This window comes from Mesocricetus auratus, unplaced genomic scaffold (genome assembly GCF_017639785.1).
Source record: "Mesocricetus auratus isolate SY011 unplaced genomic scaffold, BCM_Maur_2.0 Super-Scaffold_100013, whole genome shotgun sequence".
NCBI lineage: Eukaryota > Metazoa > Chordata > Mammalia > Rodentia > Cricetidae > Mesocricetus > Mesocricetus auratus.
In genome coordinates, this window is record NW_024429196.1 from 38,461,818 (window position 1) to 38,474,682 (window position 12,865).

Consider the following 12,865-nt stretch of genomic DNA (forward strand, 5'->3'; position numbering starts at 1 on the left):
TGCCCTTCAGTATATATTTGTTACACGGTGGCTTCTTTTTTTTTCTTACTTTATAAGTAGTAATAACAGACTAGGGAAATCTTGCATTTCTTGTTGATTCAGGTTTATATTGTCCGTTTTATTTTGACATAGCTTGTTTCCCAAACATTATTGTTCTTCAGAAGATAAGTAACTTCAGGACAGCCAGGATTGCTTAATGGGTAAAAGCATCTATCCTACAAGTCTAACTGCCTGAATTGGAGACCCACAACTCACAGTGGAACAAGAGAACCAACTTCCCAAAACTGCCCTTGCCCTGTGGCTCATTGCACTTATATGAAACATACATTAACACAATAATTTTTTAAAATAAATCTTATGTGTGTGTGCTTTTATGTAATGTATATCAGCTTAGTTTTTAATGAGTATGTTGGTTATAATTGATATTTTCAGGAAATGCCTTTCTGGGCACTCTATGCACCATCAAGTTCGTCATTTTCTCTTTGAATTTGCCAGTGATGCCTTTGAAAAAACAGAGCAGTTTTCCTTGGCTAATTGCCAGTGTTTATGTTATTTGCTTCTTTGAACTTCAGTGTGTGGTTTAATAAAATTTCATTTAGTTGGTGTCTGAGATTGTATTTAAGTGCAGATTTTCAAATTTTTGATTCATCTATTTTACAATTTTCAATGTTCTGTTTCTTCAACTATTTACAAGGCTGTCTTTATGTCTGATAATACTGCCACGTACCCAGTGGACTCAATGTGTTATTTGATGTATGAGTTGAATGTTTTCTCTACTTTATTTTGGAGCTTTCTTTCCTTTGTACTATGCTCCTCATCACCCCCTTTCTCTTAGATGTCCTTAAATATGAAAGAATAGTATTCTTTAAGAGAGCTCTCGTAGCAGCTTAAATAAATAGCACATTCATTTAAGGCTACTCTTAATAGTTAGAATGCCAACTCTGACTTTGTCGTTATCTTGGCTAATTAAATACTTCATGATAGAATTGCTAATGTTTGTTGAATAATAGTTCATGTTTTTCATTTCAGATTAAAGCTGTTGTCATTTAGGCCTAGGTTTCTAAATACTGACTTGGCTGTACCTATACACCTAAGTCTTTATCTATTTATTTGTTTTGAGTTTCTGAGAACAGGGTCTTGCTATGTTGTCTTTGATCTAGAGATCCTCCTGGCTAGTAATGGGAGGGAGAACAGGCTGAACCCACCACTTCAGACAAAGTTAATGGATTTAGTATCTTCGTGACCTCACTCTTCATTCCATGTATCCGTTAGGTTTTCCTCATTACCTGTGTAATATAGCTGAGACACATTATCACTGAAAAGATTTTATGAAAGAATGTAAAACTGAGATTAGTTCATATGATCACAGATTCCTAGCTTATGAAGTGATAGATTCTTTGTGAGAGAGACTTGTTGATGGTGTATTCACACGCTAAAGCAGGCAAAGTGCCTAAGTAGAACACTGAATTCATATTGTAACTTACTTTATGTGAAGCTAGTGATTGGTAAGATTCAGATCTGGAGATTTTATCCAACTTTTTCAATACAGATTTATGGATAATATAAGAAGAGCATGGTGATGAACTTTAGAGGCTGTAGCAGGAGGATCACAAGTTCAAGGCTAAGCTTGTCAGCCTAATGAGACTTTGTGTCAAAATCCTAATTGAAAATAAGAAAAAACAAAACAAAAAACCCAAGAATACAAATGCTGATGTTAGAAATTATGTGATAATGAGATAGTGAAAATAGTTAAGTTCTCCTGAGTTTAGGATAGTTTGTGTTTTAGTTTTTCAGTATTTGGAGTTGGCCTCTCAATTTGCCTGCCTGTTTAGAAACTTTCAGTTTGAGCTTTCATGACAGGAAAGTTCAGTAAATGTCTGGTAAAGAGCAGAAATGGTGATATTTGCATAGATAGATGTGATATTCGTGTGACTGTATAGAAAATTACCATGAAAGTTAAAATTATATTTCATTTTAACATTTAAGATTTCGTTGGAGCATATCTTTACAAGAGTTGCCATTTGTTAGTTAAATATTTTTGTTTTAAACATTCTTAGGTTGGAAATAATTGTTTTAGAATAAGTTTAATCAGAAAATGACAGTTAAGTGGTGTGTGTGTGTGTGTGTTTGTGTTTGTGTCAACTGAGTTGTAAAACACTTCTGTAATAAAACATGAGAGAATGGTTAGTTAGGCATACTAGTTTCCTACCATTCAACACAACTTACGTTCTTTTGACTGTGGAAATCAATCACTCAAACTTAATACTTCTCTCTGTCTCTGTCTCTCCGTCTGTGGTTTAAGCAGGGTCATAGTATATAGCCTGGACTGGACTCTGAACTCACATTGGTCCTCCTACCTCATCTTCTCAAGGACTGGGATTGCAGTACAGGAAATTTTCTTTTAATGGACTTATTTTTGCTTCTTCATTTTTCTCTAAATAGATCTTTCTGACACTTGTCCTTTCATACAGGTTTTAGTTTTTAATGCTAAATTGAAACTCAGACCATTTTATGCACATGGAACCCGCTGTTCTGGAACAATCACAGCCACGATTTTTATCGGTATATGTGGTTTGGAACTGAAACGCATATGAAGTAACTTTTATTAACTCTGCAATTTTTTAAACCTTTCAAGAGATGAAACCAATAAAGAGGAAGATGAAGATGATGAAGAAATAGAAGAGGAGGAGGAGGAAGAAGAGGAGGAAGAAGATGAGGATGAAGATGATGACGACAACAATGAAGAAGAGGAGTTTGAGTGCTATCCACCAGGCATGAAAGTGCAAGTGCGGTATGGACGAGGGAAAAATCAAAAAATGTATGAAGCTAGTATAAAAGATTCTGATGTCGAAGGTGGAGAGGTCCTTTACTTGGTGCATTACTGCGGATGGAATGTGAGGTAACTTGAGTTTCAGCTAGTGATTATTACAACCACTTCTAAAATACTTTTCTATTTAAAAACTTACATAACGAATTACATACTTACTAGTATTCTAACTGAAATCACATTAACATTAAAAATATCAAGCTTTTAGCATGCAAATACCTCACTTAATGACATCCTACCACCCTACTTCGTGTTTTCAGCACAGAAATCTTTTACACTAAAGAGAGATAGGTCTAGCTAGTTAAGTCTAATACATGGAAATTAATAGAGTGTACACTGGAATGAAATGATAGAAAAACCAAACACAGGTAATGTTTTCCTATTCTTGACTTCATCATATCATTACCAGGCTGCCTGCTTTCTCTATTTTAAATCCCCACACTCTTCTTTGTGGTCTTCCTAAGTCATCACACCCTCCTTCAGTAGGCAAAGATTTCAAAGTTGGAATTTCTTAAGAAGCATCACCAATTTCTAAAAGACCTTATTATCAGCAGCTACATTACTGCTTTTTCAGACGTCTCAGGGACTCTCTTGTATCTTTGAAACCATAGCTGACAACACCAGCAACTGTGCTGAGAGAGAGTGCACCTGCCCCACTGCTCCTGAGTCCAGGCAACAACACACCACACAGATCTGGATATAGGTTGTGCTGAATGACTTGAGATTTTAGCATGCATAATTTTGGGAAGTTTATCTGAAGAGATTGTATTCCAGCTTTATCCAAAATTGAGAAGTCAGTTTTTTAAGACAGACCACTTAGTTGTCTTTTAACAGTAACTTAATTAATTTTGTAAGTATTGTTACATATGAAATCTATTAAATCTAGTCTGTGATAGTTGGAACTTGAAAGAAAAATTAAGCTTAGTTGTTTCCACTGGTGGGTTTATGAAGGGAGTCCTTGTGTTTTCCAGGAACAATACAGGTGTCAAGCTTTCTAGTTAAAAGTTATTCTTGGGGAAGACTCGTGGCTCATAGGTAGAGTACCTACTGAGCAATGTGAGTCCTTCAGTCTAGTCTCTACTATCACATGTGCATAACTGCAGTGTTGAGAACACACTTCCAATTATCCATTTCCTAGTAGTACACCCTTTATTCTATTGTAATAGCACCAAGTTTTGGAAGTGTGACCTAATGCCATTCATTGTCTTTCTAATTTGAGAGAAGTATAGTTTTGTTCTTTTCTAACTCTAGGAAGAAACAGCAACTCAAGTCAGGATGTTCAGGGACTCATTAAGTTTCTGATCAGTAAGATTAGTGAAGGTGTGGATTTTAAGAATGCCTTCTTACCAGTGCTTTGAAGTGTAGTAGTTCTGAAGCATAGACTTTGCAGCTGGTATATGCACCCCTGGATGCAGTCTGTCCTTACAGCTGTTGGCTCTTCTGTCTTTATTGCATGGCAGTTTTCTTACTGACAGGCTAGAAAGCTCAGATTCTTCCATGGGAGTATTCTGTGAAGTGTTTTAGTCTTGGGCAGTTTTCATCATACTAAATAAAGGTTTTAAGGTGGTTTTGCTCCCCCCTCAGGTGCCCGCAAACTAAATGTAGACTGTGGAGCCAGAAGGCTGAAGCAACCCGGCCTCAGCACCACCACGAAGTAGGGAGCTGTCTTTGAACTGCCCTTTCCGTTCTTCATTCTTAGTTACTTTGCGGACTTCCACACAGAAGCATTTTTTTCCCCTCTTGCCATATATTGAATACAGTGCTTGAAGTTTCATGACTGAAGAATAAAATTTAGACATTTTCCAGGTTTCACAGCATTTAAGGCATGATTACTAATTGGCTTCCTAAGCAAAAGCATAGGAAATAAGGCATGAAGGAAATTATTTCACAATTTAAATGTGACTTTTTATAAAACCAGTAAAACCATCATGATTTTTTGACTCTTAAAAGATCCATTAAAGAAAAGCATAGTTATGTTAGTTTTTGGGTTTCAGAAGGTAGAAGGAATATCCATTATTTCAGTTTTGAAATAAATAGAAGGAAAGGAAGATTGTAAGTTGAGGTATTCAGATTTGTAATGACACAGGAAGGAAAGGATGCCTGAACCAGCAAGTCATGCTTGTATTATTAAGACGGATGCTGTCTATTTTGACCTCAAACAGTCATGTGCTAAGAACTTTGCAAAGAAGAACCTAACCATCTCAATGAAGACTTCGGGGGTGGATCTGCATACTTCTGCAGCATAGAATACAGGATTGTACTTCAGCACATTAACCGTTAATCTCCTTTAAGTCTCCCCGTTCTCTGCGTTAGTTACCAAAGAGTGCCTTACTGATAAGCCAGCAAAAACTACTACTATTATTGCTGTATCTTCATGTCTGAAACTAATCCAAAGGACTGCAACAAATCGCCATCAGCTCTTCAGTTGTTTCCTATTACTTTAGGGTCTTCAGCATACTGTCTCCATCACCATTTGAAAACAGCTTTGTTGGCAGTTTCACTGATTTACGATTGAGGATGGTTGAGGACGTTTTGTGTGGAGCCGTTTTTGTTTACATTTTATCTGAAATTTTCTGTAAGAATTTTTCTTAAAGGAAATAAGAGTATCTTAGTTTTTAAAAGTTTCTTTTATTGTTGATTACTATAGTTTTCCTTTTTCTGAAATTCATAAATTTGTTCGTATCCTAATTTACAGTTAAATATTTTAAACAAATATATTTATACCAACATTGATACTTGAGTCAGGTTTTTGCTACCACATGGAAAAAATAAAATGCATTTTATTTAAAATTTACTTCAAGTAATTTTGGAGCTCTTGAACACAAACCGTAAATGACATAATAATGGTAGGGAATTTTTCTGATACAGTGATTGTGTATCAAGTTATTGCCAATACTATAGAATCATTAGGCACAGGATGGTTGGAGTGTTCTAAGTCATTGTATGAATAGTTTTGAACCCTCCTAAAAATAGCATTCAGTCTAGAAAAATAAATACAAATAAGATGAGTGGATTAAAATTACAGTGTTTTTGAAAATATATCTCCATAATTTTTTGAAAATTATATCCCTATGGATGCGTTATAGCAGCAATAGGGCCCTTGTTAAGCAAGTGTGAGGTCCTGCCTGGGTTCAACACCTGGCAATATACTGCCACAAGAAATTATAATACTTTAACTTTTTTGTTTTTTTAATTGGGAGGGAGAATCAATTTTTTTTTAATATGTGAGAGCGTTTTGCCTGCATACATATCTGTGTGGTTTCTGCAGAAGCCAGAAGTACATATTGGATCCCCTGGAACTAGAGTTACAGATGGTTGTGAACCACCATGTGGTTTCAGGGAACCAAACCAGGGCCCTCTGGAAAAACAATCAGAGCTCTCAATCATCTCTCTAGCTCCCACTTTAGCCAGTTTTAATAGTTGACACTCTTCTGTGTTTTTTAAAATATCTCCAAGTGGTGTTAATATTGGTGTGTTTTGGTATCATGTCCTTGTTATTTAATAAGTAACCTACTAGGAGCTACATGTGTAATCCTAGTACTTAGTGTCTGAGGCAGGAAGATTGTAAGTTTAGTACCAGCCTGGTGTGTATATAGTACAACATTTTTATTTTACCACCCCGCCCCTAATAGCATGCCATATATATCATTGAATATGGTAGGTAGACCCTTCCTTGTTTCATACCTGGGTGTATTAGAGTCTAGGTTACTTGATTTTTTTTTGTTTGTTTGTTTTGGATTTATTTTTATTATTTTTGTATCTGTGTGAGTGTATGCTACTTGTGTACAGGTGTCCATGGAAGCCAGAAGAGGGCATTGGATCTCCTAGAACTGGAGTTGTAGGGAGTTTTGAGTTGCCTGACGTGTGCTGAGAACCTAGCTTGGGTCCTCTGGAGGAAGTAGTAATCACTCTTAACCACTGAGCCATCTCTGCAGCAGCACAGGCTTGTGATGTATAATATGTGAATACTTTATTACAGTATACAGACACTGACTGATTAGAGGAACAAGAAAATGATACTTAACTCTAAAATCGTAATTTTAGTTTTTGTCTTGGTTTCTGAGAGAGGATCTGGCTATATAGCTCTGGAATTGGCTTCCATCCTCTTGCCTCTGCCTTCCTACTGTTGGGATTACACATGTAATCCCACCATACCTTGCTACCTGTAAACTGACATACCTAACAATAGTTCTATATTAGCAATTAGAGAAAACTGAAAATACCTTTATACTTTATAACATGTTATTTTAAATACAAATGTGTTATATAGTTTAAATATTGTATTTCTCCTTGTAGAAAGGGAAATGTAAAAAGAGAAACTGTATGTAGGGGCAGATTGTGGGGAGGCAGATGATAAAGTATCATAATATATATGATGATCTTTCCTTCCATTACTTGTACACTAACTTTAAAAGTTTTTAAGAAGACTGTGACAATTTTCAGCCTTACTTTGTGATCACATTTAGTTGCTGTTTATCAGGCTTTATATTTGGCAAAGAGAAGTTGAGTGCCTATTATGTAACAAACATGGGTCAGCATTGACATTAAGAAAATGGTTTCTGTGAGACGTTTTCTAGTCCAGTTGAGGACACTGATGAGATTTACAATTTATAGACTCTCATCCCCGTCCTCAGTTTCCTCTGTGTTTTGTGCTTTCCTTGGCCAGTTCTCATCACTTTATCTTAATTGTAGCTCTTTTACTTCCCTATCATAGATGAGAACAGAAGTCTCTCAGACCACAAGCACCCCTTCCTTCTTGCTCAACCCCTTACTTGAATAGCTGATCCTGTCTGAAGTAAGACCAGTGCACTGCTCTACACTGTTTTTCCTGTTCACTCTCCTGTTTTCTTAGCAGACTATATTACATTGTTCCTAATTTCTTCCCTCCCCCAAACTCTTCCCTGTCCTCACTTGTAATGAGAAGAAAATTTCTACTGACTTATACTATATCTATCTCCAGCCTGCACCTCCGGTCATTCTGTGTGTTTGTCACCTATAGTCACAAGTCAGTGCCATGCTACTGTCTAAAGGTTGTTGTCTAGTAAGAGACCCGGGGCCCATTTTCTTGATTTGTTCAAATTAACTTCTCCACTAAAGACTTGAACTTATTCTCCTGTCTCAAAGAAAATCCTGTCTTGAGCCTGCTTGGTTCTGCTGTGCATCACTCCATGATAATGTCTGTATCTGTCCTCTGTTTTCTAATTCAGGCCCCAAATCCCATGCTTCCAGAACAGTCCTTAGCAGGACCACAATTTATGCCATCCTGTCTTGCCTTCTCAGTGACATCACATCCAGATGATTTCTCCTTCCATGATACTTTTTGCCTGAGTTTGGGCTACTGCAGCTACACCGGTTTTTGACTTCTTTCCCTTAATTATCTTGTTTTATTTCTTATTTGTAAATGGAAATTTTCTCTTTTAATATCTCGTTTTATTTTTTCTTCCAATAACTATTGCAATTTGTTACCTTATGTTCCTGTTTTTCTAATCATAACATGATTTAGATAATGAATTTTTCTGAGCTCAGGAATATAATTTGTCTTCAGAACACTGAGTCTGTCCTGGATAGCAAATGAGAGATGAATTAAATTTTATTGGGAATCCTCATTTCTTAGGACTTTTCTCCTTGTGTCTTTTGAAAATCATTGAACTGTTACTTTTCAACTTAATTTTTCTATTCTTTTTCTTGACTAATCTATCCTTGTTTGTTGTGTTTCTGTGATGTATTACATCCAGTGGAATTAGTGTTCTGATGAAACTGTGCTAAATCATTGTGCTTGTGTTTTGAGATTATTATAGCAACGATAAAAAGACAGTGACTACTCTGGAAAACCATCTGTTGTACTTCTGTAGTATAAATGTTAAAGGTCCATAAAATGAACCTCATTTGATAATGGTTTGTAAACAAGTATCTGTAAACTTGTTTTAGAAGAGATTAACTTTTTGAATTAACCACAGTTTAAGAGTACAAGTGAAAATCAGCATCACCTTCATGAAAAAAAAATTAACCTTTCTTTGTGTTTTCATCTCAGACTATTGACTAAAACTGGGTCTGTCTCATTATTTATAGGTTGGCAGGTGTTTTAAAGACATCCACTTGGACATATTTCATGTGCTAATTTATAGATTAACAAGTACATTTGTTTTTTGTTCAAATGTACTATTTCTTAAACCTATTACTTTGAGTGTGTTTATAAAACTTAGTATCTATATCACAAACACCATTAGTGCCACAGCTTTTAACATTTGCAGAGATCTAAGCTTGGTTCATACTGTTTGATGTTTTCTTGTCATTATATGTTACCTCTACCTGTAGACCTACAGTAGCATCACAAATCCTTAGGAAATGCTATTGCTAGGATGACTATACTGTTTTGTTGAGCTGCTTGTAACAAAACTTACATACAAGAATGCTATAATATTTAATCTATCTATCATTCTGTTGTTATATTCTCTTGGAAAGAGGTGGTAAAGATAAGGTTTTATGTAGTCCAGACTGACCTTGAACTTCCTGTATAGTAGAGGATGACCTTTTGATGCTCCTGCTCCATCTCTAAGTGTTGGTTTTAGAGATGTGTTCCACTATGCCTGGCTCTACCGTTTATACTGTATTGTGATGAATTCACTGGATTCTGGAATTATAGTATTGCGGGGTATAAAATATGTTGTCAACAATTTTTAAATAATTGTTATCATTTTAGAGTTTTGATATTTAACTTAATGGTTAACTTATTTAACTCAAAGAAATTGAGTTTTCTTTGTAATAATCTTTTTATGTATTTGAGATAGTTCTTAAGAATTATGTCAACTTGGTTTTGCTCTGAAAGTTTATTTTTTGATTTGCTTTGCTTCATTTTATTTTGTTTTGTTTTGTTAAGACAGGGTCCCACTTTGTAGCGGTAGCTGGCCTAAAACTCACTGTGTATACTAGGCTGGCCTTGAGCTTACAGACATCTTTGCCTCCTAACTGCTAGAATTAAAGGCGTGTACCACCATTATCTAGCTGCTCTGAAAATATTTTTTAAAGCATCTGTTTCTGTGTGTAATTTATTTTTTAAAATAATGGTATGACTCATATATATATTATGATGTACCTACAATATTTCTTTGCAAGTTGTATTTCAGAAGACCTGTGCTGGAGATGGGCATAGTCACCATTTTGGTTTCTGTTGTTTGTATTATTGCCAAATGATTGCTTAGATGATTTGCCAATACAGCCAAACAAAAGTCATAAGTTTTTTGGGACTTTCAGTTTTCTCTGGTGAGAGCAAGTACAAAGTGGTCTCTGAATGGTTTCTTTTAGCTTTGGGTCAGTATTTTGAACACATAAGAAAGTCAAATTCGCCGTGGCTGCTTCTTTCAGGTTTGTATTGTTACTTTTACTGCTCTACACTGTCTTCTAGATTGAATTGTGAGCTCCTTGAAGACAAGAGCTGTGTTGTGACTTCATGCTGAATATGCTGAGATGTGGTTTATAAATAAGTTTATATAAGTTTTGACCATTTTTATGGGGGCCACGAGATATCTGAGTCCTTTGTATTAGGTAGTTTCAGTAGATGTCTTCTCAGATTTGACACACATAATTTGCCTAGCAGTTTAGATGTATAACAGTACTTTCCTGGGTTCTAATTATTATATAATGCACTAATAATGGAATTTAAAAGCTGAGGCTAACCAGACTTTCTCCCTTCCCTCCCCCTTTTTTTTAACAGTGCTAAGGCTCAAATCTGCAGCCTTACTTATGCTGAGCAAGTGCTTAGCCACTGAGAACTACAGCCTTAATTAAAATAATCAGACTTGATTTGTTTAATATTTGTTTTTATTTTTTTCTTCAGATAGGGTTTCCTTGTGCAACTGCCCTGGCTGTCCTGGAATCACTCTGTGGACCAGGCTGGCCTCAAACTCACAGAGATTCACAAATCAGTCTCTGCCTCCCAAGTGCTAGATTTAAAGGCATGAGCTACCACTGCCCTGCTCAATACTTGTTTTTGAATGGGGAAAAATTAGTAATAGTCCACTTCTTGATACCTTGTGAATCTCTCATTGTCATGAAGAGGCTAGTTCTATTCGTTGGTACTTTTAGTGAAAATCCTGGTAGAGGCAGAGGGTGTTAGCCATCCAGTCTCCCTGCTTTTTCTAGTAAGAGTCTGAAGATGACAGTGAGTCAGGTGATGCTTCTCTCATAGTTCTCCAGCCTCTCTCTGTCATGCTGACAGATAAAGAGGAGGGAAATGAAATTACTTAGCTCTGGAGACCTGTTCCTCGGAGTTGTTAGTACAATTCTAGTGTTCTATCTGGTCAGTGGACATCCACATTGGAATGTCTTGATTTCCTGTATTGTGATTCACTTTTCTAAAGTCTCGGTGACATTTTCACCCTTACTTTGTTTTGACTGGTACTCCTCTTCCATTTCTCTCTCATCTCCCTTGCTCTTCCTTTAGTTCCTTCCCCTCCTCACTCACATTGTTCCCCTTCTTTCATGCCACACTTATTCTATTGCCCTCTTCTCCCCATTAAGGTATCTCTGGGTTGGAGAGATAGCTCAGAGGTTAAGAGCATTGGCTGCTCTTTCAGAGGACCTGAGTTCAATTCCCAGGAACCATATGGTAGCTCACAACCATCTTTATAATGGGATCCAGTGCTCTCTTCTGGCATATAGGTATGCATGCAGACAGAGCACTCATATATTTAAAAAAATACATAAATTAATTTAAAAAATAGAAACCAGTGGAAGATATCTCTTCATGTTCTAGTTCCATGATCCACATTCACACTCTTATATGCATACATCTAAAACTTAAAGTGTAGAATCTGCATATTGAGATGAATTATTTTTCTGAGTCTGGATTATTTTACTTGCCTAATGATTTCTGGCTATCTTTTCCTGTATATGTATGATTTTGTTTTTATTTATAGCTTGATAAATTCTGTTATGTATGTATATAGGCCACATTTTCATTACCCATCTGTTAATGGATAATTACTTTGCTCCCGTTTCTTAAATATTGTGAATAGAGGTTATCCTATGTGATTCCTTTTTTCTTTTTTAACAATAACTTTTTTGTCTTTATTCTCTTCATGGATGTGAGTGCAGACACCCTCAGACTCTGTCTATGATCTCTTTTCTGCTGACCTATTTCCCAGCTTCCTGCTGTTGACTCTTAAAGCAATAGTTAACTAGGGGAGCCTCGTGTACAGGGATGATCAGGATAGCCACGAGGACAAGGCTGTTCTTGTTTGCAGAATATTCTTTTTTTCTTGTTTGCTTGTTACTGTTGGCTTGGTGTTTTTTTTTTTTTTTTTTTTTTTTGAGAGAGCATAGGTGTGATTTAATGTCAGCTCCAACAATACAGTATTTTTTGTTTTTGAGACAGGGTTCCACTATGTAGTTCCTAGCTGATGTGAAACTCCATCTGTAGATCAGAGTGGCCTCAAACTCACAGAGATTGTCTTACCTTTGCCTCCTCTCATATCTTGGGATTAAAAGTATATAGCATGATACCCAGCAGTTCTAGTATTCTTTAAAGATGTACTTTGAGGTAATTGCTCAGTAGGCCAGGCTGACCTTGAACTCAGAGCTCTGCCTGCCTCTGTCTCCCAAGTGACAGGATTAAAGGCATGTGTCACCACCATCCAGCTGTTTTTCAATTGAAAATTTTTTCATTTTTGCTACTTCCTTTAAAAACATGGAGCTTTAAATTTTTGTGGTGTTTTAAGATATTTGAATTTCTTTTTTCTTTTTCAAGGCAGGGGTTCTCTGTGTAGCTTTGGAGCCTATTCTGGCACTGGCTCTGTAGACCAGGCTGGTCTTGAACTCACAGAGATCTGCCTGCTTCTGAAACCTGAGTGCTGGGATTAAAAGCATGCACCACCAATGCCTGGCAAGATACTTGAATTTTTTATAATCCTAACACCTGAGTCAAAAGTAGGATCATCAGGCATTCAAGGTCAGTGTCAGCTGGATAGCAAATTCTGACTAGCTCATACTACTTGAAACACTTTCTCAAAAGCAAAACAAGAGGCCAGCCTGACCTATAGA

General features: G+C 36.3%; 1 protein-coding gene across 6 annotated transcripts in view; it reads left to right on the forward strand.

The window, feature by feature from the left end:
* The window catches only part of Arid4b (AT-rich interaction domain 4B), a 123,258-nt gene that overhangs the window by 88,904 nt on the left and 21,489 nt on the right, over nt 1–12,865 (forward strand). For 4 of the 6 annotated variants that reach the window (XR_002383075.2, XM_005071794.4, XM_040755617.1 and 1 more), the window contains exon 17: nt 2,636–2,899. The exons of 1 other annotated variant lie outside the window; for it this stretch is intronic. Coding sequence is in view for 4 of the 5 variants with exons in the window: in XM_005071794.4 (XP_005071851.1) it covers nt 2,636–2,899 (264 nt within the window). In the remaining variant the exon portion in view is untranslated. The remainder of the gene's footprint in view (nt 1–2,635; nt 2,900–12,865) is intronic. One more of the 6 variants, XM_013114666.3, reaches the window with a different exon arrangement.